Raw genomic sequence first — 25504 nt, 5'->3', positions numbered from 1 at the left:
CGTGTGCTCTTCCGATCTGTAAAACATTTTGATATTCTAGCAATCGTTTTGACTTTCCAACAAAATTATTTTGATTATTGAACAAAAATTATTTTCTGATCTGGATCCGGCAAAATTGTTTTTTCCTTGTATATTTTTATATTATTTTTATATTTATTTCTGTGTATTGATTGCAAATGCAAGGAATCTACAACGTACGTTTGCGTCTAAGAAAAACGTATAACAAATGCTGCCGTGGGCACAGGGTCCATTTCCTGGAGAGTCTCGCGATTTTCTCGGTACACACAATACGGTACGTATTGACAAATTTGACATTTGCTCAATCTCTTCGCTATACGGCGGAAAGAACCTGAATCGCGCGCAACGATTGCGACCGATGGCGCAAAATGCTGACCTATTTCGAATATACCCTTATTTATAACCGCGTTGTAGAACGCATGCCGTGCGGCAAGTGCAATGCTTGCCCTTCGCCCGGGGATCGGTCTCTCTCGTCGCCGGAAAAATATGACGCGTCATTTGCGCGCTGCGCGGTGTACATACTTCCGTCCTTTCGCGCGGGACCCGTTTCTCCCGCGCGGTAGGTGCGGAACCGGGAAATCCTCGTGTCGAACCGACGACGACGACGTTGGTCGGCATTGCGGATATCGCCCGGCTATTATCCGAGGGCCGAGGGTGTATACGATAATCTTCTCCCCGCGTCTCTCACTCTCGAAGAACGATCAGTGGCCTCCCGTCCGGATACCATCGGTATCCTCTTACCCGGCAGTTTGTCCCACCTCAACGAGAAAAGTATAGTACCCGATATATGTACTCCCGTGGTTGAACGGCGTGGAATCGTTGCAACCGCATTCCACGCTCTGAGGCACCCTTTATAGACGATATTACTTACACTTCCCATCACCTCGTCTATCCTCGGCGATCGTTCCGGGGCGAGGGAAAAGCCCCCTATTGTCGTAGATCTCGACGCTTACGATGTAGCGTCCGCGACCGGAACGGACTGATCCCGCAATTGATAACGCGTTACGGCGCACATGAGAGCGCTTGGGAGAGCATTGGGCGAGCAGGACGCGAGCAGGGCTTGGCAGTTGAACACTTGCGAAATGCGAGTTGAATGGCTCGGTGAGAAATAGAAAGAGTTAGAGAGAGAGAGAGAGAGAGAGAGAGACCAAGTTATCCCATAAATATAATGAAAGTGAGTTTGGACATTGGATAGAGCTAACAGTTACTTTTCTCCCTGTTCTCTTATCGAATTCATTCCCTTTTATTAAATTCACGTCACGTGTTCGAGAAAACAGTCGCATATCGACGCAATTGCGACACAACACGTATGTACGTGCGATTACTTCGAGCCGACGAGATTTTGTTATCAGGCCATCCTCACTCTCTTTCTCTCTCGCTCTCTCTCTCTTTCTCTCAAAGGCAACTGGAATGGATTACGCGGTGCGGTCTGGGATGAGCTGCAGGTGCAGTAATCCGGTGATAATGGAGTAACGAGATTCGCCCTCACGTACGTTTCCTGCATATTTTATAACTCTGCATTTTGCGGCACGGTCGTACGTTGCGCTGTCGGGTCGTTGTGCCTAAGCAACCCTTTGGCCGCCATCCTATCCTTTGCATATATACGTAACGCATGTTCACGCTGATTGCGCGGAGACTTGGGCATTGAATTTGTTGGACTCACGGCGACAATGATGGCGATTCGTACTCGCCAATGAAATTTTACACGATGTTTATTAACAGAATAATTGTTCGAATCTTCACGATTGTCTAATATTGCTTCAAACTTTTAGACGCTGTCACAGCTCATTAAAGAACAGACTTCGATAATGTCATATAATTAATAATAATAATGACAGAGAGAGAGAGAGAGAGAGAGAGAGATAGAGAGAAATATGTCATAGAAAAAATCTAATAAATTAATAAAAGAAACAATATAATTTTTAGTTAGCTTAAAGAAAGTATTTCATTGATTTCATCTCAAATTTTGTACTTAATAAAATGTATTAAAACACTGCGATTTTTTAACGCATTTTAATGTATTAACGAAATAAATTGTTAAATGGTTTTATTGAATCATCAATAAAATCATTTAGCAACGTTATTTCGATTTCAATTGTGCACACAGATTTTTTAAAACTAATAATAAAAAAAATTATCTATTTCTTTGTAAATTATTATAATATTCTGAAGTAAAAACACATAGAGAATTAAAATACTGTTGTGTGATCAAACGATTTTTTAATTGACATATAAACAATATATATGCACGCCGCGCGTCAATTTACGTCATTTATATTGCAACACATTATTAATCATTGGCCATCATATTGTAAAATAAAAATATGTTTGTAGTTTTAGCACAAATTATTTTGCTAATTTAACAAATTAACGAGATATAAACTTGTTGAGTCGACGATATAAATACCAGTCAGTTTAACATAACAATTTTGTAAATTCAAACAAAATACGAAGCTAGTTCCACTAAATTAACAAAATGTCTTTCCCCGAGCGCGACAATTACATACTATAGTCCCGTCCGTCGGTAATGATTCGCGTGCGCTGGAATTTCACGCGCCCGAATTTGTTTAATCCATTTGTTATCCTCTATTGTGCCGGACCGCAGAGCGGTAGCTTACTCCTCTTGAATGCGCTTCGCCCAACAAGAAATAAAGGAAGATACATCGTATCGGTGTGAGAGTGCAGAAGAGAGTGTACAGAGCGGCGCGGACGGCGCCCCGGCACTTCGGGCAAGAGTTTTACATAATGTATCAGCGCCGTACGTATTCCCCGGAAGGAACGAAAGAGGGGGATCTCTCGCGTCGTCGGAGGCAGGGGAGCGTCGAGGAGCGCGCGGGGGTCTGATCTGACGGGGGGGCGGGAAGGCTGCAGGAAGGCTTCAAAGCTCCGATGGAAATGAGAATGGCGGATTGAACGTCGCGCGCTTGAGTGGAGCTTAATAGGGCGGGTTAAGTTCGGTTTATTTGATACACCACCTCGACGCCTTAGACGAGATTGCCTGCCTCCGCCCTGCGAGACCCCCCGATTGTCCCCCCCCCCGTATAGAGCAGACGCCAGAAGTCGCTGCTTACTTCCCCCCCCCCTTCTTCCCCCTTCCCGCCCCTAGGAATCAGGAGAGTGTCATAAACCCTTTCAAGACGGGGAGACGCGTTTTATCTCCGAAAGCCTTTGGTAGATTTCAATGGAATTCAGTATCCCCGAGTCCTCGCAGTCGCGAAATTGAAATGCTTTCTTTAACGAGAACGTAAACATTAAGTCGATAGCGAAAGTCGTTTCTCTATTGATTTCTGTATTTAAATAAAGAGGTCAGAAATCCAAAGCGTTCTTCAAAAGGATGATCAAAAAATATTTATTTTAAACAAAAAAAAGGTTAATGACCACAAATCGCCGTAACTTTATTCTAAACTTTATTTGACAGGTATAAACAAACCTTTTGCGTCAAGCTGAATTTTTAAGGGAGAAGCCTGGTTTAGCACGCTGAAAAATTAGGTGACTTTTGGAATTTTTTTTTAGAAAACTATACAACCAATCCTTTTGAACTTTATAAGGTAATTTCATATACTATTGAACTAACAAAAAAATATTTTTTTGCCAGAAAAAAAAATTTATTATGCAAGTAATAACTTTTTGTTCGGCGCGTCGGCGGACGGCGTGCAATGTAGCATCGCTTGTATATCTATCTGAAATAAAAAATCCAAAAAGATTATTGTTTATTAAGACGCATTAACTAAATCTATTTTTAAAGAAAATAATGCAAAATTGTGAAAATCGCGACACTTGGAAAAAGAAGATAGCAATTTTGATAAAAAAATTTCTCGTGTTAATATGCAATAAAAATTATTTTATTAAATAATATTATTGTAAACCATAGTTCAAGTTATTGTGGAAGTATTTGTGCAGATGTGTACAAAGATCCAAGTCAATCGGATGAATAGTTTTTAAGTTACCACCGCCAAACATCATCCGCCGAATAAATATTATTATTACTTGCAAAATAAATACTTTTTTCCGGCAAAAAAATATTTTTTTATTAGTTCAATAATATAAGAAATTACTCTATAAAGTTCCAAAGGATTGGTTAAATAGTTTCCTAAAAAAAAAAAAATTCCAAAAAATCACCTAATTTTTCAGCGTGCTAAACCAAGCTATCCCCCCTTAAACAATTTATGTCTATTTCTACCAAAGTAGATTAACTTTAATTCAGGTTTAACTTACTTTGTATCTTTTTCTACTTTTAAGAATTTTAGAACAAGATAAAAAGTAAATAAAATCGTGATTAAAGTTAATCTACATTGGTGGAAATGAACATTAGAAACGCTGTGATATCCGTTTAAGTGCAGTATAATGCTTTCCGGAAGGCCCTCGAAAAAATTGACATGTAACACCGGTGGCGGATGCAACACTCTGCGCGCGATGTAGTTGCTACAGACGCGAGACGAAGGGCCGCGCGTCAGCCGGGCGCGGATAATTAATTTCGACCTGTTCTGGATTAATGGTTCCGTAATTTGCGCGGACTTACGCAATTTGCGGCTAAGCTAACCGCACATTATGCATCACGTTATCGCGTCTGAGTGTTACGCTCGCGCGGTGCGGCGCGGCGGAAGACCCGCGGCGGATGAAATCCCGCGGTCGTGGAATACGTCTGCCGGCGCGTATCGCGTATCCAGATTGTTGAAACGTAATCGCGTAATCTCTCCTCCGCTTTATGCCGCGTTCCGCCGACGGATAACCGGTGAACGTCGGCGCAACCGGCGTTTATCCGATTGCCTCTTAATCGCTTTCATCCACTTTAATCCGCCATTATCCTACGAAATGGACATCGTTGTTATCGACCCAGCTCCTCGGGGGTTGTATATATTCGGGACGTAATTCTCTTCCGCGCGATTGCTTCCCGGGCGGATCTACGCGCCGCCGGGATCATTCGGCCGTGAAATGCGGCGCGAGGGTGCGGTGTCCGTCGCCCGCCGTTGAACAAACGAGTCTACCTCCCCAGGGGGGCGGCGGAGGAGGAGGAAGAGGGTGGACGGAGAGGCAGGGAATTCTGAAACATCTCCTCGTAAAAGTGTCCTCGCCGCGCCAAAGAGAGAGAGAGAGAGAGAGAGCACGTCCTATTTCTTGAACGTTGGAGAGACTAGCCGGACTAGCAGCGCCCGTGCTCGTTTTCGCGGCTGTGGATTTTCAAAATGCCCGGCGGGAGAACGTGCCGGAGGAATATCCCGGAGCGGGGCTTTACACGGGGACACCGTCACGCTAAAATCCTATGAAGTATAGCCATTTCGCCGCTGACGAACGAATAGGATTGAGAAAGAAGAACCACACGCGCGTTGCGAAATCGATATTAACGAGTAATATAGCCAGCAAACACAGATTATAACTGCAATGTTGCAGTAATATTGTAACATTCATAATAATCATGCTGTAATATTGTAACATTTCAGATATATTACAGAAATGTTACAATATTGCTATAATACAGGATTGCCACAAATTCTTCATTCTAAAATTCCATAACTTTTCCCTGACTTCCAGACAAAATTTCATGATTTTCCCTGACTTTCAATAATATTAAAACATTTTTTTGTATCTTTGTCTTGATTTGGAAACTGTTTGGAAGCTGTTAAATATTTTGTTGAGAGCAATTTAACATAGCAATGTAAATTACTATTACTGTTGTTGAGTACATTGGTTGCACTTAATTGTTAAGTCGTTAGTATTCCTGTATCTTTTTCTTTAATATATGGGCACAATTTTTTTCTTCTGCTTAGAATTACAAGGAACATGTAAATATATAGTTTCTTTTTGATAAAAGCTAAATTTTGCGTTTATTGGAATCTCCGACTTGCTATAATATTATACAAAGGTTTACAAATTTGAAAGAAAAATTACAAAAATATGAAGTTAATTTTAATTTTATTAATTTGTTCATAAGTGACACAAGAAATTTACAGGTAAGTTAAAAAAAAAACAGTTTTAAATAAATTTATAATTTCAACAAAAAGTAGACAAATTGAAAATTTTAATGCTCTTAGTGAAGCATTTTAAATCTCTATTAAAAAAAGAATTTATATTAGCTAACAAAATTATATAAGTGTGTGATGTACTCTCTAAATTTTTTGGAGTGACTTTTCACTCTTTTGGAGTGAATCTCACTCCAAAAGAGTGAAAATTTTGCCACTCAAGTGGCCGAGTGGCAGTATTTTCTATTTTTTGGAGTGAGATTCACTCCAGAAAATTTAGAGAGTACGCATATTAAACTTCTTTAAAGTCAAGAATTTTAATTTTCCAAAAAATTTTGTAAAATTCCCTGACTTTCCCCTGATTTCCATGACCGTTTTCAATTTCCCTGAGTTTTCCCTGATTTTCAGTTTTGTGGCAACCCTGTATAATATTGCGTTTATAATTTGTGTTTGCTGGGATAATCTGTTGCGATTACGAGGCGCGAAAGAGGGTCCATATTAATGACTTAAAGGTGTAATATCGCACGATAATCATAATAATATGCCAACTCACTTGTTGTAAAGAACAATGTCGGGTAACCATATGTGTTCCGATGGTACGTGAAGGGTGTCGACACCGCCATATTCGTCCGGATTCCACTTCAGCTTGTAATCGTTCCACTCCTGAAAGCAGAAAGACGAAGTTGTGAACGTGTCATCGATTTAACGGGAATGAAGGTCTTGATCGATTATCGAGTGGCAGTCTTTGCCTGAACAAAAGGGAAATGGCACGAAAATGAGGGAAACACAAAAGTCGTTTCCCTGTACCTGTACATTCTTGCTCCTTTTCTTCATTTTACGCATAATTTTCACTACTTTTATTCCATGCGTATTAAAACATTTGTTAAATATCATTCATATGAAATTACGATAAAGAAGAAATGTTTTCCTAGCAAGTTTATTTCTACTAGCGAGCTTTTTTCCGAAGTAAATTAAAACTGACCCACGAGAAAAAGAAAAGAGCGTACAATATTTGTAATTAAATATCCACCCTTACGCAAGAGATAGCCCGTATAATCGTCTTGTGACCCTTGATATAATATATCACCATTCAACTCCGGACCCTTTTGCGACCGCTCGGGCGTCTTCGCGACCCTCATAATTACCTCACGGAAGTTTCGTCCATCGCTACCGATATCCGGGCAGGAAGGACGCGATATCCTATTTCTAAGATCCACTTTCCGGTTTACGCGTTTAAGCGATATAAAACGATTAAGGGGCAAAGTAATTACGGGACTCTCGGTTTTTCTTCCTGTCCGCCGGCCCATCTCTCTTATCTTCGCCACGAGATTTCCGCGTTTCTCGCGAGAGAAGCAACGACATTCAAATGCATTACAGCGAGAGAGAGAGAGAGAGAGAGAAGGGGAGAGAGGGAGAGAGAGAGAAGAGGGAGAGAGGATCATTCCCAGGACAATATCTTCCTCTCCTTCGGTGTTGCGCCTCTCGCTTAACAGAAGAGAAGCTGGAGGAGCCGATGGGATGCGTCTCGCGAATCAAGTCGATTCGCCTTCGTCGAGATCGATCCGGCTTTTTCGCTCGTCGTCGGCACGTATCGTGCTGGAGACGAAATTACCGATCGGCGATAACGAGACGATCGACGAGGTATTACGACGGGCTGTAAGACGGATATTTACGCGCGACTAGGCGCGCGCGAGCCTTATCGCGCGGGACCTGTCGCGCCCGATTCCACGCGCGATGCGTCGATATTTTCCGTCGCGCGAGACGGATGCCCGAGAGCTGGGATAGCGAGGCATAACTCTACGAGACGCCGATGTTTTCTTACGTCGGATCGATACCTCGGGCGACGCCCGACCGCTGCTGCCGAGAGCTGCCCCGGCCCGTTTGATTCACTTACTATTACAGCTTATAAGCTTCGCTAATTCATCCGCTGAACACATCGACCGAATCTACCGCGGGATTAGCGTTATCAATAACGGAATAATCGTATTCAAACGGATCGGGCGCATACAAAATCCCTAATTCCTGGTAACGGAATATTCGCATGACTGCAATTTGGTTTTACGAATACCTCGATCCCAAGTAATTGTAGATCGAGCAATTTGCGTGAATATTCAATTATTCAAATATAGATATCCGATTTCGAAATCGTTTCTCGCCGGCATCACGCGGAGTAGAATGGAAGACTATATTGTTGCGAGATTAAATACGTAGTACAAAGTAGTCTCTTCTTCGAAAAAGCCATTTTTCTCCTTCATGTTTAATATAAAATTTCTCTCTCTCTCTCTCTCTCTCTCTCTCTTTCTCTCCTTTTAATATAAAGTACAAAGCGATGCCAGCCAGACGCAGAAAGAGAATTACGTCTCAAATGTGCTGCATGTATTAATTTTTATTCATTACGATCTGTTAATTTATTTGTTAGCGAGACTTTATTCTCATTATTAAACGACAACGGCGGCATGCGTGGAGACTTCATCGGAGTAAAAGGAAGAGGGAGACTTTATGAAATGGAACGTAACCGATCCCGTTGCGGCGAAAATAAGCGCTTTTTTATAAAAAGTTTCGCCGTTATAAAAATGACTAGCTGCGTAATTTCGAAAGCGTTATCTCTCTCCCGTTACGCGCTCGTTGCACGGGTAATACAATAGCGCTCGGTATTTTGTTTCTTGCCCGCGTTTGCGTCTTACCCGTTTCAAATTACGCGATTCACTAAAAATAACGTCCATAAAGAATATTTTAATTTCAAAACAAATGCAACTCCCTCCTTCTCCCCTGTACGCACGGTGACAAAAGATATCAAGTTAAAAGCTTGAAATATATACACGGAAAGAACACTTTTGCTGAATCCAGATCTGAAAGTAATTTTTGTTCAATAATCAGAATAATTTTGCGCAAAAGTCAAAATGATTGCTAGAATATTAAAACGTTTTATAGCAATGCTTATCAGTTTTAACATTCTAACAAATTATTTTAATGATTTAATAAAAAATTATTTTCAGATCTGTGTTTAGCAAAATTTTTAAACCTTTCAACAAAATCGTTCTTTCCGTGCATATAAATATATTTATTTATCTGCAAATACTACAGTTCCTACTTTAAAGCAAATAAAAAATAATTATTTATACGATATAAATATCAGAAAGAATCGGCCAAAGACGAGCTAATAATATGGATATTTATAATAAAAGATAAATTTAATGTTCTAGATACACACGGAAAGAACAATTTTGCTGAATCCAGATCTGAAAATAATTTTTGTCCAATAATCAAAATAATTTTGTGCGAAAGTCAAAGTGATCGCTAGAATATCAAAACATTTTATAGCAATGCCTATCAGTTTTAACATTCCAACAAATTATTTTGATGATTCAACAAAAAATTATTTTCAGATCTGTTTTTAGCAAAATCTTTAGACCTTTCAACAAAATCGTTCTTTCCGTGCAATTAAAAATTCGCAAAACTAGTTTCGACTTAGGTACAAAGTCTCCTCAGTCGCCTATAATTAAAAATCTACTACATATAAATAAGTATCTACCATACCATATATACGTATACACGGAAAGAACGATTTTGTTGAAAGGTTTGAAAATTTTGCTAAAAATAGATCTGAAAATAATATTTTGTTGAATCATCAAAATAATTTGTTGGAATGTTAAAACTGATAAGTATTGCTATAAAACATTTTGATATTCTAGCAATCATTTTGACTTTCGCACAAAATTATTTTAATTATTGAACAAAAATGATTTTCTGATCTTGATTCAGCAAAGTTGTTCTTTCTGTGTATAATTAAAATCAGAAAAGTCACGTGTGACTTATAATTATTTATATAGTGGCGTAATAATGTATTATTCATTGTTGAAGAAAATCTGAATGAGGCCAAAATGTATAAAGAAGAGATTGTATTAAAAATATAATATTTATAGCAACATTTAATATATTGAAAACGATTCTTACGCACCAAGTTCTGCGTGTTGACTCTTATTGCCCGCTTTATTAATTCTTGTAATTATTTAATTTTGAAAGTCAGATGTATTATGTATCATTTTTAAATTAAAAATAATTGCGCATGTTCTTCGGACGCGCGTAGAGTAATTTTCAATTCAGAAACCGAGTTATCGCGAACAATAATGCGAGTCGAACTTGATGTTAAATTTACATTCCGCATACCGTCAAGAATTAGCAGTTAAAGACTACTCCCGGGCTATAACTCGATCTCGTCATGCTACGCAAAATTATATCACGCAGCAACGCGTGACAGAAAACAGCCGCTGCAGGCACACCTGCGACGTACGTTCGCGCCGCGCCGGGTACGGCAAGTACGGCACGGCCGGCGCGTCGAGTTTCGTTGCTCTTGCAGGCATTAATTATTCCGCTCGCAATTAGCCGAGTTCGGTAGGTACCGTATCTGGCGTCGCCGTGCCACGCCGCCCGCCGCGCCACGGAGCGCCTAAAATTCCCCGCACGATTCCAGCGGACGATCCGGATCGAAATCAGTTACCGTGGCGGGCAACGGGCAGAGCAGTCGAAGGATTTTAATTACCTGCTCTTTTACCAGTTTCTCGTCCCCCTTTTTCACTTCTTTCCTTTTAGTTAGCTCGGGTAAACACTTTAAAACAAAACAAGTGAAACTTCTTCTAACGCGAGAAATGTGTATGTGTGTGTGTGTGTGTGTGTGTGTGGATTAATTTATATATTGGCAAATTAATTCATTGAAATTTGTTTGTTGATTCGCACGCGTATCAGGCAGGGCGAGAGAATGGAATTTAGGCACTTTTCGGAACTCCCCCCCTCCCTCAGCTCCGCTGGGAAAATTATTGACATGAGGAAGCTATGTGTAATGTGAACAGATGCACGCAATTATACAGCATGCACTTTAGCAATTTCCCCGCGTTTCTCGTTCCCCCCTTTCTTCCCCTCTTGCTACCCCCTTGTCTCTCATCCGTGGGGAACGAGATGATAAACCATCACACATCTACCACGGAAAATTATCTTCCTGCTAAAACGATTATACGGCGGCTCGGATGATTCCGACGTTAATTTAGTATACGCAGTTCTAAAACGGGGGGAGCCCGCGGGCAAAAGGGAAACGCCCCGAGACACAACTTTGCCGAGCGTATTAGAGCGGCTCTATATTTTGGGCCGGATTGCAATCAAAGTGAGGAAAACCCGAGGAAAAACTGAAACTTCAGCAGTAAATTCTACTACACGGCGAACTTTCGCGAGTGCCCTAACGCTTTGCCCTTACGCCTTGAAACTGAAATTAACCGAGCAGGTAATTTCGCTAATTAATCCGGCAGAGAGGCACGGCGCGGCGCGGCGCGGCGGTGGGAGTCCCTCGTAAGATAGAATATTAAAATATAGCATTGATTTAGTGGTAACGAAAGGGGATTTCGCAATACATACGTGTGTTTTTCGTTTCCACTTATATTTCTCTGATCGAACAATTTAATTACACGGTTACGTGAATCCATTCCCGCTGAATAACTTTGGAAAGAAAAGCTTCTGCTTCTACCGTTGCAGACTTTATTGTCAGTGTATTTCCCGCAGCGAGTCCGATATTGTATTAACAAATTAATTGAACATATGCTTCGCCGTAGACTCGTTCCAAACTCGAGGAAAGAAAAAAGGTTAAAAGGCTATAGAAGTCTGCCTGAAAAGGAAGATCAAAGAACACTTATAAGGGCTTCCCTCAGTGTCGAAGTGCAGGACCAAGTTCTACGAAGTAAGAGGAAGGAGAAAAAGGAAGAAGAAATTAATTGAATTTCGGAAAAGCGTGAGAACGCGGCGGTCTTCTCACAATTGGCCTCCAATAACCAGCCGCGCGTGCGGCTGAGGGTGGCTCGACGCGCCATCATAAAAGTTCAGTATTTTTCAATACGAGGCCAATATAAATTGCGCCACACGTCATTTGCATTCGAATTTTTCTACTCGCACGGAGAACGGCGCTCCACGCGCGCGCGACTCGCCCGAGGACGGACGGGGATCGATTCTTATACGACGTCGTAAAGTCGCACACCGCGCGATCACGGCCTAGCGAGAAAGAGAGAGAAAAAAATGCTGGCAATTTAGTGGCGATATTTCCTTTCTTACGGGCCCGTCCTTCGTCGATACCGACGAGAAGTCGAGAAGTGCGTCGCTTCAATCTTTTCTCGTATCGTAAATATCCACTCGAATTATTTGTTCTCCACCTAGCTGCTTATCCTTACCCAATGTGCGCGCGTAGCATCACTTTCGCACCGTATTTATTCGACGATTTATAATACGAATATGAATTATTTAATACCGCTATTTGTGCTGGATTTAAGAAACAGCGATAGGAGAGCTTATACTATTTTATAGTTCTCTCGTGTGAAAATTGTCGTTATATAGAAAATATACGTCTTGAGGAACCTTTAAAAATAAACGCCGTAAACTTTAGTATAAACAATACTTATTCTAACTGTATCACGAAGGGCCACACGTTTTATTTCATTCTGCGGAAGAAATAATTGTAAATGGTAGGTATCGTTTCGTATCATTAGCTTTTCTCTAAGTAAGTTACTTACTGTTCTCTTACTTAACTGTATCTCTTTGTTAAAAGAGGTACATTCGAAGCCAAAGAGACGAGGCTCCAAAGTGCATCGTAAATCGGTTTGCTCAGTATCGAGAAACGTATCGCAGAAAAGGAGAGAAAAAGAAAGAGAGAGAGAGAGAGAGAGAGAGAGAGAGAGAGAGAGATCAGAATGAAGAGGGAATTCGCAGCCGCAAAAGGCAAAGAGGACTCGACACGTTTGGCTTATTCGTCCCCGTCGAAGTCATGCGTGTAATCGCGACTGACAGACAATCGCGTGAGAGCTCGCGAGGGAGATAAGAGAGACCGGCGTCATTCTTCCCCCGCGGCGACGCGATGCCCGGAATAAAGCGGGCCGCGGCGGCAACCGCGGTACACTCACTGTCGATTATCGCGCGTCGCACCGTTTAGTTTGCGAAGCGCCCTCCGCGCCCCGCGCCGGTTGTGTCCCGTCGACGCTGTCATAGATTTACGCCCGCCGTATGTATGTAAAAAACGAAGCGGCGCGCTCGCTCTCGCGAAAAAATCTCACGACGGAAAAGCGGAAGCGGATCCGCACGCGCGCGCGAGAGGGAGGGAGGAAGCGAGGGACGCGCGCGCGCGCGAATTTTACCTTGCAGTTTTAACGGCTATATTTTTTTTCCGAGGTACCAGCAGAATGTTATGCTATTGATAACAGAATTGCGAGGCTGGCCGGTACAGCAGCTTTGAAACACAAGACTCGCTTGGCTTCGGTATGAAAAACGTATATCTTTCTATATACTGGCGTTTCGAAAACCCGCGCACGTACGCAATCGCGCACGATATACCCCGTTGCAAATTTATTTCTCCTATTTATAAGACGATATGAATAAAATATCAAATATGCGTGCGAGTATACGCAACACACATGCGTATCGAAATTGCGTATATTTATATCGCCACACGAAATCTCTCTGTAAAATTAAATTGAGAACTTTCGAAACATATAAAACTACGAAGAAAAAATCGAGAGGAGAACAGATATTTATCGTCCGTCATTATGCAGAGGAAATGCATAATAAAATAGCGATAACATCCTCGGAATATAAATGCCTCGCAAACGCGTTCGGATCGAGTCGCTCGGTGTTTTTTTTTCTTTCTTTCCTTCCCTTCGCGACCAGGTCAGACACGAATCTTTCAGGAGCCCGTGTCAGAACATTTCGCGAATGGTGGGAAACAAGCGGGAGGATCCCGAGAAAGAAATCCGTTGTTACCCGAAGTAGGTGAGAAAACTTGGCACGACCGGAGCTGTCGGCTTCTTTTTCCAGCAAAAGCTGACAATCGTCCGTGTCGGACATTCGGATGCCTTCCCCTCCCGTCAAACTCCGCGCCAGCTTCGGAGCAACAATGGCAGAATAGTGGAATAAATACGACGCGATGCAAACATCTTGCCCTATTTAAACAAGCTCTGGGTCGCGCGCGTATCCGTAATCCCTCCCCCCCCCTCCCCCGCTCTTCTCTTCCCCGAATCAGCCGTGCCGCGGAAAATATCGAGGGAAAGCAACAACAATACGCGATTTAAACACATCGGCACGGAACAAACAAACACGGAATCGCTTTTGATATATATTCGCATTTTTGCGGGCTATAAAATAAATTCGTTACGGCACGCGCGACGGCGGCGCCGAGTGGGTTTCATAAAATATTAGCTCACGTTTCTCGAAATAAGGTTACTTGAAACGTATTTTGCTGAATCCAGATCCGAAAATAATTTTTGCTCAATAATCAAAATAATTATGTGTGAAAGTCAAAATAATTGCTAGAATATCAAAACGTTTTATAGCAATACTTATTAGTTTTAACACTCCAACAAATGATTTTGATGATTCAACAAAAAATTATTTTCAGATCTGTATTTAGCAAAATTTTTAGACCTTTTAACAAAATCGTTCTTTCCGTGTACATATAGAGAAAAAAAATGCCTTTTCGAACTTTTCTGGATCAGCCGTGTTTTCACATGCATTCCCTAAGGCCCATTTTCATAACATATGGTTAACGAAAAAGTTAGATTAATTAAAACTCGAAAATTAACTGAAACACATTTTCATAAGCTTATATAGTCAAATAAACTAAAGGCTACGTGTACATTAGTTGAGTTGGCATCAAGTTAACTTGATGGTTAAATCCTAATCAAACGTCGTTAAACAATAAACTTCTTGGTAATTTTTAACCTTTATTAGGTAACCATCATACGTTGTGAAAATGGGCCTAATAAAACCCAAACGTTTCACGAGTCATTTGAAATCAGCCTCACATTTTTACGTCGACAATCTCAATTTATCTCGTTGATCGATCGGGATTTATCCAATTCATAATCGACCGTGAAATGTAAACATCGGTTTTAGTAAAGCGCGCGCGCACTAGGTATTAGATAATAACGTCGCGATATACCCGCGCACAAACGAGATAAACTTGCATAAACGACTTAAGCTGCGATACAATAACGTTACATGGGTAACGCAGAGCGACAAAGCCTACTGCATACCGCGCTATGTAAATCCACGCCCGGTGTTGAATCTGCATTCACAGTCCAGGCCTTTGTAACGGATGGGCGGCTTCTTCGTGCTATCGGAGGAGTTAAGTAATGCAGTACGAGCGTCGGGTCGACGCATCGGTTGACGAACAAAAGGGACGGAAAGAGCGAGAATCCGCGATTCTCTTGCATCACGTTGCAGTTACAAAGGCTAAGAGGCATTACGGAAGCTCTTTCCCCTCGCCCTTGCCATATTTATACAATGTATAAATATCGCCAAAGTGGATTCCTCTCCGGCGCTCTCCGGCCGCCTCATCGGCGCGTTCGCGAGCCTCGGACCGATTTCCGGCGACGCGCGACAATAGGGTAACTCCGGTATATACGCCGCATCTATTAAAAACTTAATTTATCAGGTATTATTAATTACAGTCAGGATAAGAGGCTATAAAGACGAGCGAGATATGTTAGTTAATATTTTAATATAACTATGTGATTTTACATACTCTTATAGCTTCAACGAACTGCGAGCCGTTACTATCGGATTCAACGCAGCTTTGATTGAAACAGAACCGTATCATCACGCAGTTAAACAATTTTAATGAGTACTGATGCTTACTTGCATCTAATAAACCCCTATATTTCACTCGTCTTTGACCTCTTATCCTGACTATTGTTTACAATAACGAGCTGGTAATTTATTTAATTATTAATTAATTTTAAGATAAATTACCAGTAAAAACTTTAGACTGTCTACTACTATGAAAAAAATATTACAAATCCAAAATATTTAGTTTTTATGTAAAAAAAAAATTCTTTAAACCCTTGCATTTTTGTCATATATAAAAATATGGATGGATTATATGGCTACTCACGGGTGGGATGAATGATTCAAAAAATATACAAATAATCTAAATAATAATAGTAAATAACACGTGAATTGATAATGTAATTTGCATTTACTTGTTAATAAATAACTAAAAGACGCATTATCACAGATTATGAATAAATACATACATGAATATTATGATTAATGTATTGTAAAGGGCGTATTATCACGTATTATTATTTACTTTTATATTTATAAATAAACAATAGAGCGTTTACACTACGGCATAAACCATCATATTCCACGCGCTAAAAATGTGGTATATCCTAAACAAATGGGATATACGAGACAATAAACTAAACAAAAAATACAAGAGCTAAGAGAAATAATCTTTTATATTTCCAACGAACGAAGCCTTTTATATTTCCTACAATAATCATTTTATGTAGATTATAACTTATGGTTGCGCTACTTATTACAGTGATAAATCGATTCAACTTAATACAATAATATTATAAATATTAACCTTTAAACTATATCGGTCTCACAGACCGCTATTGAAACGTAACTTGTCAACCATTTTCTTATTCGTCACCATTTAAATATGTTTTATTTCTATTGTATACGAGATTTTTTTGTTAATCCTCACATTAAAACATAGTTTTCTTTTTCCCCATCACAAATATTCAGAAAACATACATTTTTATTATACATAACTTATAAAATTAGCGACAGCATAATAGCGGTCTGTCAGACCAATCTAGTGGTTAGTATAATTTTTTGGGATGTGGTGGTTTAAAGGTTAACAGTAAAAAAAAATTGAAATCATAACACAATACTAATATAACATAAAGGTATGTAACACAGTGGTTGCGAGAAAATTACTTTCACTTCTTCTATTTTTTCTGACATCTGCGGCATAAATCCTCGCGCGGCGTAGGTAGGTATACATATACCGGAGTTACCCTATAGGTAATAGAGACGAGCGGACGCGAGCGACCGCACTCTTGAAAACTCGTTTATTGATGATAACGAGAGAGCTCGCGAATGTGGAATCGATGTTCCTCCGCTCCTTTCTCCTTTTTCTCACGTTCCCCCCCCCCCCCGCTCTCCCTCAGGGTATCTAGCCAAGCGCGCGCACGAACGATAATAATACAGCGATAACCCAATTAAATAATTTTTCGATAGAGCCGCCTCGATAATTTGCGCGTGCATCGTAATTGAGCGCTGTGCAGTTCCGCGCGGCAACACAGTCGATTACGATTTCCCGTCGACGATGAAATCCAAACCGATACGTCGATATACCCAGCCGCGCGTGCATTAAATCGCGCCGCTCGCTCGCTCGCTGGCGTGCGTTCCGGTCCGATTGTAATTATTCTAACAATATCAATAATAGCGGGCAACGCAACCCGCGAGCGCGTACGTTTCCGCGAGACGCACTCTCGGGTCCGATAAATCCGGAACGGCGAAATCGATTCGGTGTGCGCTTTCCGATTGCACACACGCGCGCGCGCGCGAGCCTCGCGTACAATCGCCGTCCAATAAATACCTCCCTCGCGCGTCTTTCCCCTCCCAAAATTACACAGCCAGCTCGCGAGAAAATATCTCCTCTCTATAAGCGCCCCTCTCTCGGCCCCCGCCCGCGCCGTCAGATTTTCACGCCTATTGTTTCCATCGGGCGCAATTTGTCTTTCTTGGGGGCGTATAGATATAATATCCGCCCCTGTTTTACAAACAAGACACGATCGCCCCGGACGCACGGACTCGATTAAACTTTTCCTGTCCGTCCCACCCCCTGCGCGTCCCCCGGCACTTCCGCGGCGGTGGTCTTCGACCATCTTTCTGTCAAGAAAAACATATGACTGTTTACTTCCCCGAGTATACTATATCGCGGAACTTCCCGTACCCCGATCACACAGGACACCGCGCTGTTGAAACTGCCGGCCTCTCCTCTCTCTCTCTTTCTCTCTCGGATCGCTTCTCCACTGACGTACAGTAATCGCAAGCAATTCCGAAACTCCGATAAAGGGACGCCACTTCAACGGGACTGACGTGACGCCGCCGCTCCGAGAAGGGGAGCTCACTTCTGACCCTCCGTCACATCCCGTTCCTCGCTCTCGTCCGCTATCGTTCCGCGCGGGTCGACGTCGGGGGGAAAAAAAAAGGAAAAAAAAAGGGGGAAGACGCCGATCTCTCTCGCTTTATCGACACTGACAAACGGTCGTAACGAACCGGATAAAAGGAGAACGGCGAAAAAAGAAGTTTCGCACAAACGGGAAGCGCGCGGTTGCGCGGTACAAAAAGTCGGAACTTTCCTGCCTATAAGAACCTTTCGGCTAAACTTCCGGCGAACTTTCGTGTCACCGATTTCGCTACCAAGAGTATTGCTTATAGCTGAAAATATTCCGCGAAAGATTTTTGCATGGCTGTTTCAACGATTGAATGCAATTCGAAAATTAATATACAGTCCGACCTCAATAACTCAAATCTCAAGTGAGGAGCTATAAAAATCTTCGAGTTACAGAAGTTTCGACTTATCAAAGTTTGACATTAAAAGAGAATTGACAAGAAAATTCGATTTACGGAAGCTTTGTACGAGTTTTATAATTTTCCGATTATAATGGCTTTTAAGGGAAAAAAATTCGAGTGGTTTTCGAGTTATAGAGGTTCAAGTTATCGAGGTTCAACTGTACAATAAAAATAAAAAAACTTGAACGCAAAAATCGTTCACTGAAAGAAAAATTTTTGGTATTTGTAACTATAATTATTATTACTACTGCATATAATGTTCGTAATAATAATTATTTATTGTATGTATATTTTATCAACAATTATATACAGTTGATATCAATAAATTTACATGTGCAGCATTAAAACTTACTATTCATTATTGTTATTATTATTATAAAAATGCTTGCAATTATCATTGTTTACAAATATAAATTATAACTACAAATATCTACAAATATCAAATATCAAAATTATAACTACAATTATAACTACAAAAAAATGTTTCTCTCAGCGTTGTATCAATTATAAAAAGTATATCAATTATAGTTGTATCATTATAAATTATACTAATCAATATAAAACCTATGTGAACCTGGCACCCGATTTAAGAAAAAAATTTTTTCAAGTGCGCATTAAATTCAACTCGATCTGTACCCGTTTGTATCACCTTTCTTTTCGTTTGTACCTCAAGGGGTTAAAAATTATAAAAAGTTAAAAAAAATTCTAGCACCTCACCTTGAGATTTTTCAAATCCGCAAGCGGGTGCTGTTTCGGAATCGTTTGTACCCGTTTGTACCACCTTTCATTTCGTTTGTACCCTTAAGGGGGTGATTGTATCGAGTTTTCAAAATTGGGGTAAGAGCCAACTTGGCTATTTTTTAAGATATTAAAACGGAGGGTGGTAAAAACGAGTATAAACCAAGCTGAATTTAATGCGCACTTGAAAACATTTTTTTCTTAAAGTCTGGTGCCAGGTTCACATAGGTAATTATAAAATAATATAACTAGAGCATGTGTTCATTTTTGTAAACGGATTAATTTCCAAATACGAGCTCGAGATCTCGCTTTATTTTATAATTTATATAATATTTTTTTTTTACTAGTTACACGACGATGTATATGTATATATGTATATTGAAACCACTCGTAGATCTTCCTCCTGTAACTCGCACGTAGAGGAATTTGGAACACCTTCAAAAAGTTACGCCAAAGTCAACCAACAGATATCTACAGGTTACATTCCGAGGAAATCCATTCTAACCGCGATACCAAAGTTTTTTGGATCGTCGCCAGACAGAGTCTGGCCGACGACTCCTCGAGAATTCCAAATTTTCCACGTTGCAAGACGAGGGCTGCATCCATACGAGCGGAGCAGGTACGTGCGCCCGGGCTGCTTTGCAATTAAAATGCATCCCGCCGACACCGCCCCGTCGCTTGCAGATTCTGTAAGGCGAAGGCACAAGCTTTTTGACGTCCCTGAGCGTGTCCTGAACCGAGTTAGTGAGATTCTTTCAACGAACCCTATCCTAACGCACTATCTCTGTCATCGTGACTTCACCCGTCTTCATTTTCTAGTACAGCTAAAATCGATAATTACATTTTTGTAACTGAAGTAACTGTTGCTCCGCACGTTCGTGTGTCTGATTAAGTACCTCAGCTAGGGACACTATTCATCCGTCAATTTATGCATTCGCTAATATTTTTTACAAATATCCCTTTACAAATATGAAATAATTTATTTTACATAGGGGAGTTGCCAAATGCGTATACCGGTCTCATAAAACGTACTTCTTCAATATTTTATTCCCCTTAATAGAAGCAACATTTAGTAACAAAAATATAAAGTAAATAAGAAATGTAAGATAGACAAAAAATGAACAGGTTACATCTTGTTTTGTGCATGCTATCAACGTTTAAAAAAATTAGATACAATTGATGTAAATTTTTAATCAATTTATATAACTGATACTAATGTAACTATGCAATTTTTAATTGAATCGTTATTTTTTTCTAAAAAAAAGTTTATGATAGCATATTTTACATTCATTATATATACATATTTACAATTATTATAAAAATTACATCAATATTTTTATCATCTCTGTCAAGTTTCCTAATCGTACCTAACCTAATCAGCATAAGTAGAGTTCTTATATCGTATCGGTACAATTTAGGAACATTAATGTATTTTTATCTTTAGATCACATGGCATAATCAACATTATTTATTTTAACACGATCGAAGTTGTTCTGTAGCAAGTCTGTAGAGAAAAAAACCGTCATCGAGTTGCGTAAGCAAAACAGCCATTGCTTGAAAAATTACAATTTGAGTAGGTATTATTAATTCATGATTCTTTTATCAATCTTGTGTTTTTAATTATTTTCATTCATAAATTCAATAGTTTAGAAGGAGGTATTATTAATAATACTCACAGGTACGATTTAGGCGATACCGATTTGCTGAATCGTGCTTTTGACAGCATGTTACAAAAAAGCTTAGAACAAATTAATTTGCTATTAGTGAAAGATTTAACATGTAATATTAGATATCTCGAAGCTTAATTATATCTTAAGCTATAATTTTCAACGTTCATTTGCATTCTAAATAGTACCAAATGTGAAATATAACCAAAAATATCTTAAGTGGTACGCATTCGGCAACTCTCCTCTACGTTGCATGTTTCAGCCTAAATAAAAAATTTATATATTTATTTTCTGTAAATTAAAACTTATGCAATATATCTGAGAGGAATTTCTCTATTAAGAAGGTCAGATATTTCTTAAAAAGATGAATTTCTATATCTATATTCTTAAGAAATTACGATCTTAAGGTCTAAAATTTTTCATACCAGACAAAGGGATGGCATCTGGCTGTTAGAGAACAGGATGAAAGGATCAATTTCATTGAAATCCGTCAAAATTATGTTGTGAAAATAGCAACCTTCAAACATCACACGCTTCTGTGATCATCAGTGACGGAGAGTAATGGCGCGACGAAGAAAGAATGCAATCTTTAAAAGGCGAAGGGCAAAAATGGTTGCAAAAACGACCAATAAATTCGCAAGACGGACGAGGAACGGTCGTGTTACGGAGAGCTGTTTCCTCTCCGCGAGGACACAAGAGGGGAGGGTATTACACCAATAAAGGCCAACTGCTATCCGCCGATTCGAATTTCGTCGTCGACAAGCGTGAATGAAATTCGCCTGCTTTGAAATTCCAAACCACCGTCTTACCGTCGGGACGGGTAGACCCTGGCAATCAAAGCAATACGGTACGGGAATAGCGTCGCGTACGGTAGCACTCGCGAAAATGGAAACCGAATTTCAACGGTCGGCATTTGCAATCTTTAAGCAGCTTGTCTGGTGTTCCCCTCATTCGTCATGCATGAGCGGAATTTGACTACGAATAACAAGCAAATCGAATTAACAACAATGTTACTTCGATCGCGGCATCTATACATGTTCCATAAACTTTTAATCGTATGATAAAAAGTATTTTTCTCCTAATTATAGTAAAAACTTTAAAATCTTTATGTTAGAAATAACGTCGCAATTTATTGATAATGAAATATCCACACGGAAAGAATGATTTTATTGAAAGGTCTAAAAATTTTGCTGATACAGATCTAAAAATAATTTTGTTAAACTATCAAAATTATTTTGTTGAAAAATAATGAACATTGCTGTAAAACGTTTTGATATTTTAGCAGTCAACTTGAATTTCCAACAAAATTATTTTCAAATCTGTTTTATCTAACGAAATTTTTAAACCTTCCAACAAAATCGTTCTTTCCGTTCTGTAAGGAAACATCTCAATAGTGAATATCAGTGACCATTACAGTTTATATCAACAACATTACGTACGATATTATCAAATCGAAGTTGTGAATAATTCACAAAAGGGTCCGTATCTCTTACATATTTCATTAGATACGCTTATTAATTATTAATTAATTAACAAAATATGATAAGCTCCAATTGATAATCGTAGAGGCGTATTAATATAGATGTTGTTAATGACGATAATGATGCCACTAGGACAATTAATAATAAAATAAACATGAAGCAACAAGTACAAGGAAGCTCAACTGCCTAATTCTTATTAAAGTATTAATTAGCTGTAGAAATTAAACGACGATATTATAAAATTCTACGTTTTAATTAACATTATTAAATAATTTTATATTTGCAATTCAGAGATGTTAAATGTAGTTCTTTTGTGTTGAAAAAATGTTATACAGAATTGTTTTTTAATTTTCATTTTTTTCCTATCGATTAAGAGTTTCTCTTTTATTTTACTTAAATTATTTTTTTTAATAGTTGTAATACTAAAATTATACTTATGGAAAACACGCTTGTATGCCTTGTGCATACAATCTATTTCAAGTCCAACGGAAGTTGTATTGAAAGAAGACACTGTTTTACTTACTTGTTCCACCCAAACGTTTGTCGTCATGATCTGGTTCTTCAGGTTCTGAAAAAGAAAACAGAAAAATGGATGAGTAACGGGTCTAGAAGACGTTATCCGTACTTGGACTGTTTCTGGTTACTCAGAGATAGATTTATTGGTTTTTCGAGACACCAGAATGATACTAGAGAAAGATAGGGGAGAAAGAGAGCTCTTGAAAATCCCAATAAATCATTCTACTGTCGAGTACATCCATTTTTCTATGTAATAACAATATTTTTGAACAACATATATCGATTTTATTTTATGATTTTCTTTTAAGGAACTCTATCTCTTGTTACGAAACGTATCCTCGAAATTCGCGATCTTTCTACGTAAGTTTATTGCTGAAATCAGAACGATTCACACAGCAGGATTGCACTCGGCGACGGTACGAACCGTCTCGCCAGCGGGTTTCCCTTTAAGCCGCGGCGAGACAATAATTGTTATCTGGCGGCCCCTCGCGCGCCGCGCGGGTCAATAGATTTCCCCGATTCCGCCAATAGAAACGTCAACGAACATTACAAGCAGTTACAGTTCCGCATTGAACGGTGCGCCTCGGTATCAGTAGTACCGGCAAGCCGTAGTCCGCGGCCCGGCGCCCAGTAGTAATGGAACGCGATAATGCTGACAGCAGGTAAGGCATCGCGGCGATCCGACGGGGAGTAGTAGTGAGTGTCAGGCTATAGGCGGACCGGGGCCTCCGCGCTCTACCGTGGGGGCCGTGTTGAAGCTGTTGTGTGTGTGTGTGTGTGTATGTGTGTGTGTGTGTGTGTATGTGTGTGCGCTAACGTGTACGTTAATGTGCTATGCGATAACGGTTATAGTGCCACAATCAGTCGCGTCATCGTCAATAGTCATCGCGGAGTTTCACGTCGGATATATGCAGATGGTGGTGCACGAGAGAGAGAGAGAGAGAGAGAGAGAGAGAGAAATGTTAGAGCCAGTTACCGCTCGCGGCGAATTCGGCTTATCTCGCGGGCTGAACGACGAGATCTCTCTGGCTTTTGGCGTTCCAAACGGGAAAACAGATACTGCACGGAAAAAAAATTACTGTTGCCACAACCTAATAATTGTGATAATTTTCGCCCAATTTATAAGGGTTATAAGAATTTAAATACTTTGGAAGTGACTTATACGAGTTAACTGAACTCTCAGCCTCAATGTTGTGACGTGCAACTATATCATATATATCTCTCAATCATACTACGAGTATTTGTTGTACAGACCATACTAGAGAGACAACAATAATGCATCGGTTGAGGCAACCACATATATGAAGATATTCTAACCGAATATTATTTATCCTGAGCACTACGGTTGTGACAACCGTACTGATGAGCATACCTTAACAGATGAATGCCATGTAACATCAGTATAACTTAAATTCACATGCATTTTTTTTTCCAAACATAGAAAATATTGTTGTAACATTCACAGCAATTTTTTGGTAAAAGTGTTTTCTTTTATGTGTTTTCAATGCCGCAAAAATTTGCGCGTGTTGAAAAAAAAACAATTGCACGCGTGCAGTATTTTTAAATAAACGATATCTTAATGATGATTTCGGCAAAATCTAGGTATTCTCCTGTAAAAAAAATTCTGGAAATACATCGTCACAATTTTAAAATCTTTTATATTAAATAGCTTGATGTGTAAGCGTTTTTGAAATATAAATCCTATTAAATTTGTTCAAAATTCATTTAAAATGAAAGAATGAAAAATTAACTAAAAATAAAATTTAATTCTAAATTTTTGATAATTCTAATTTTTTTCACGTGTAATCAAATTTTAATAAATTAAAAACACTATTATTATTAAATTATTATTAGAGCTTTTATTTGAACTCAGTATCAGTTTTTGGTGACGTGAAATGATTAATCTCGAGAATCGATGAAAACACAATAACATGACATAACACTATATACGACACATATATCGTTATCTGACGGGAACATAAATAAATTCTGCTGAAGTTGCAAACGCTGCGGAACGCAGCGGAGCCGAAATAATCGGTCGTGTTAAATTAAATAAAAGGACGGTATTATTTTCAGCCGCGGCGGCGGCGGCGGAGTTTCAAGATTAATCGCGGTGGCCGTTATCGTTGCTCTTTCTCTTTCTCTGTACGCGGTGGCGTACACGGTGGCGTTTTATACGCGACGACGGCGTTTAAAGTTCGCCTCACAAGCATATCATTAGCAATTATCGCGCCGCGGCGCAAATCCCAGGCGGTACACGGCGAACGGCACGCTAAACATAACGGCAGTTACGGTTGTGTAATCAAATATATCGGCATCAACGATCGCTCGCTTCTACGGACGCGTGATAGCTAAGTGATAATAACAGGGGCTCGTGAACGTGAGCGCGGTTACGATTTCGTACTCAACCATATTAATGTCCGCATACCAGATACGGGGCGCTCTGCATCCTCCTCCCCTCCCCTCCCCATCTCCTCCTCCCGAAAGCGCTCGACAAGTGAATACCGTAACCACAGCGGTAATTATGGTTACCAAATCGGATGTTACATATCGTTGCCGTTGCCGGTTTCCTGCATACGCGATTATAATTATGATGAGGCAGCTTAGCGCATGCGATTATCTTAGATGATACACTGCGATCCAACTGTGCGCATACTGCGAGGGTAATAACAATTGCAAAATCGTTTATCAAACGTCGCGGGCAAAAGCAGCATACGGAGAGAATTTT

At 39.9% G+C, this 25504-nt stretch overlaps 1 protein-coding gene across 1 annotated transcript in view; it reads right to left on the bottom strand.

The window, feature by feature from the left end:
- LOC105453103 (acetylcholine receptor subunit alpha-like 1) overlaps window positions 1-25504 on the bottom strand; it is a 104115-nt gene that overhangs the window by 29542 nt on the left and 49069 nt on the right. The window contains exons 2-3 of the mRNA XM_011694809.1: window positions 22784-22828; window positions 6529-6638 (exon numbers count right to left, since the gene is read on the bottom strand). Of these exons, the coding sequence (XP_011693111.1) occupies window positions 6529-6638; window positions 22784-22828 (155 nt within the window). The remainder of the gene's footprint in view (window positions 1-6528; window positions 6639-22783; window positions 22829-25504) is intronic.

The sequence above is a fragment of the Wasmannia auropunctata genome, unplaced genomic scaffold, assembly GCF_000956235.1.
Source record: "Wasmannia auropunctata unplaced genomic scaffold, wasmannia.A_1.0 LD336004.1, whole genome shotgun sequence".
In the NCBI taxonomy this organism is placed as follows: Eukaryota; Metazoa; Arthropoda; class Insecta; order Hymenoptera; family Formicidae; genus Wasmannia; species Wasmannia auropunctata.
Note: the sequence above shows the minus strand (reverse complement) of the source record. Positions and strands in the feature narration are given on the sequence as shown.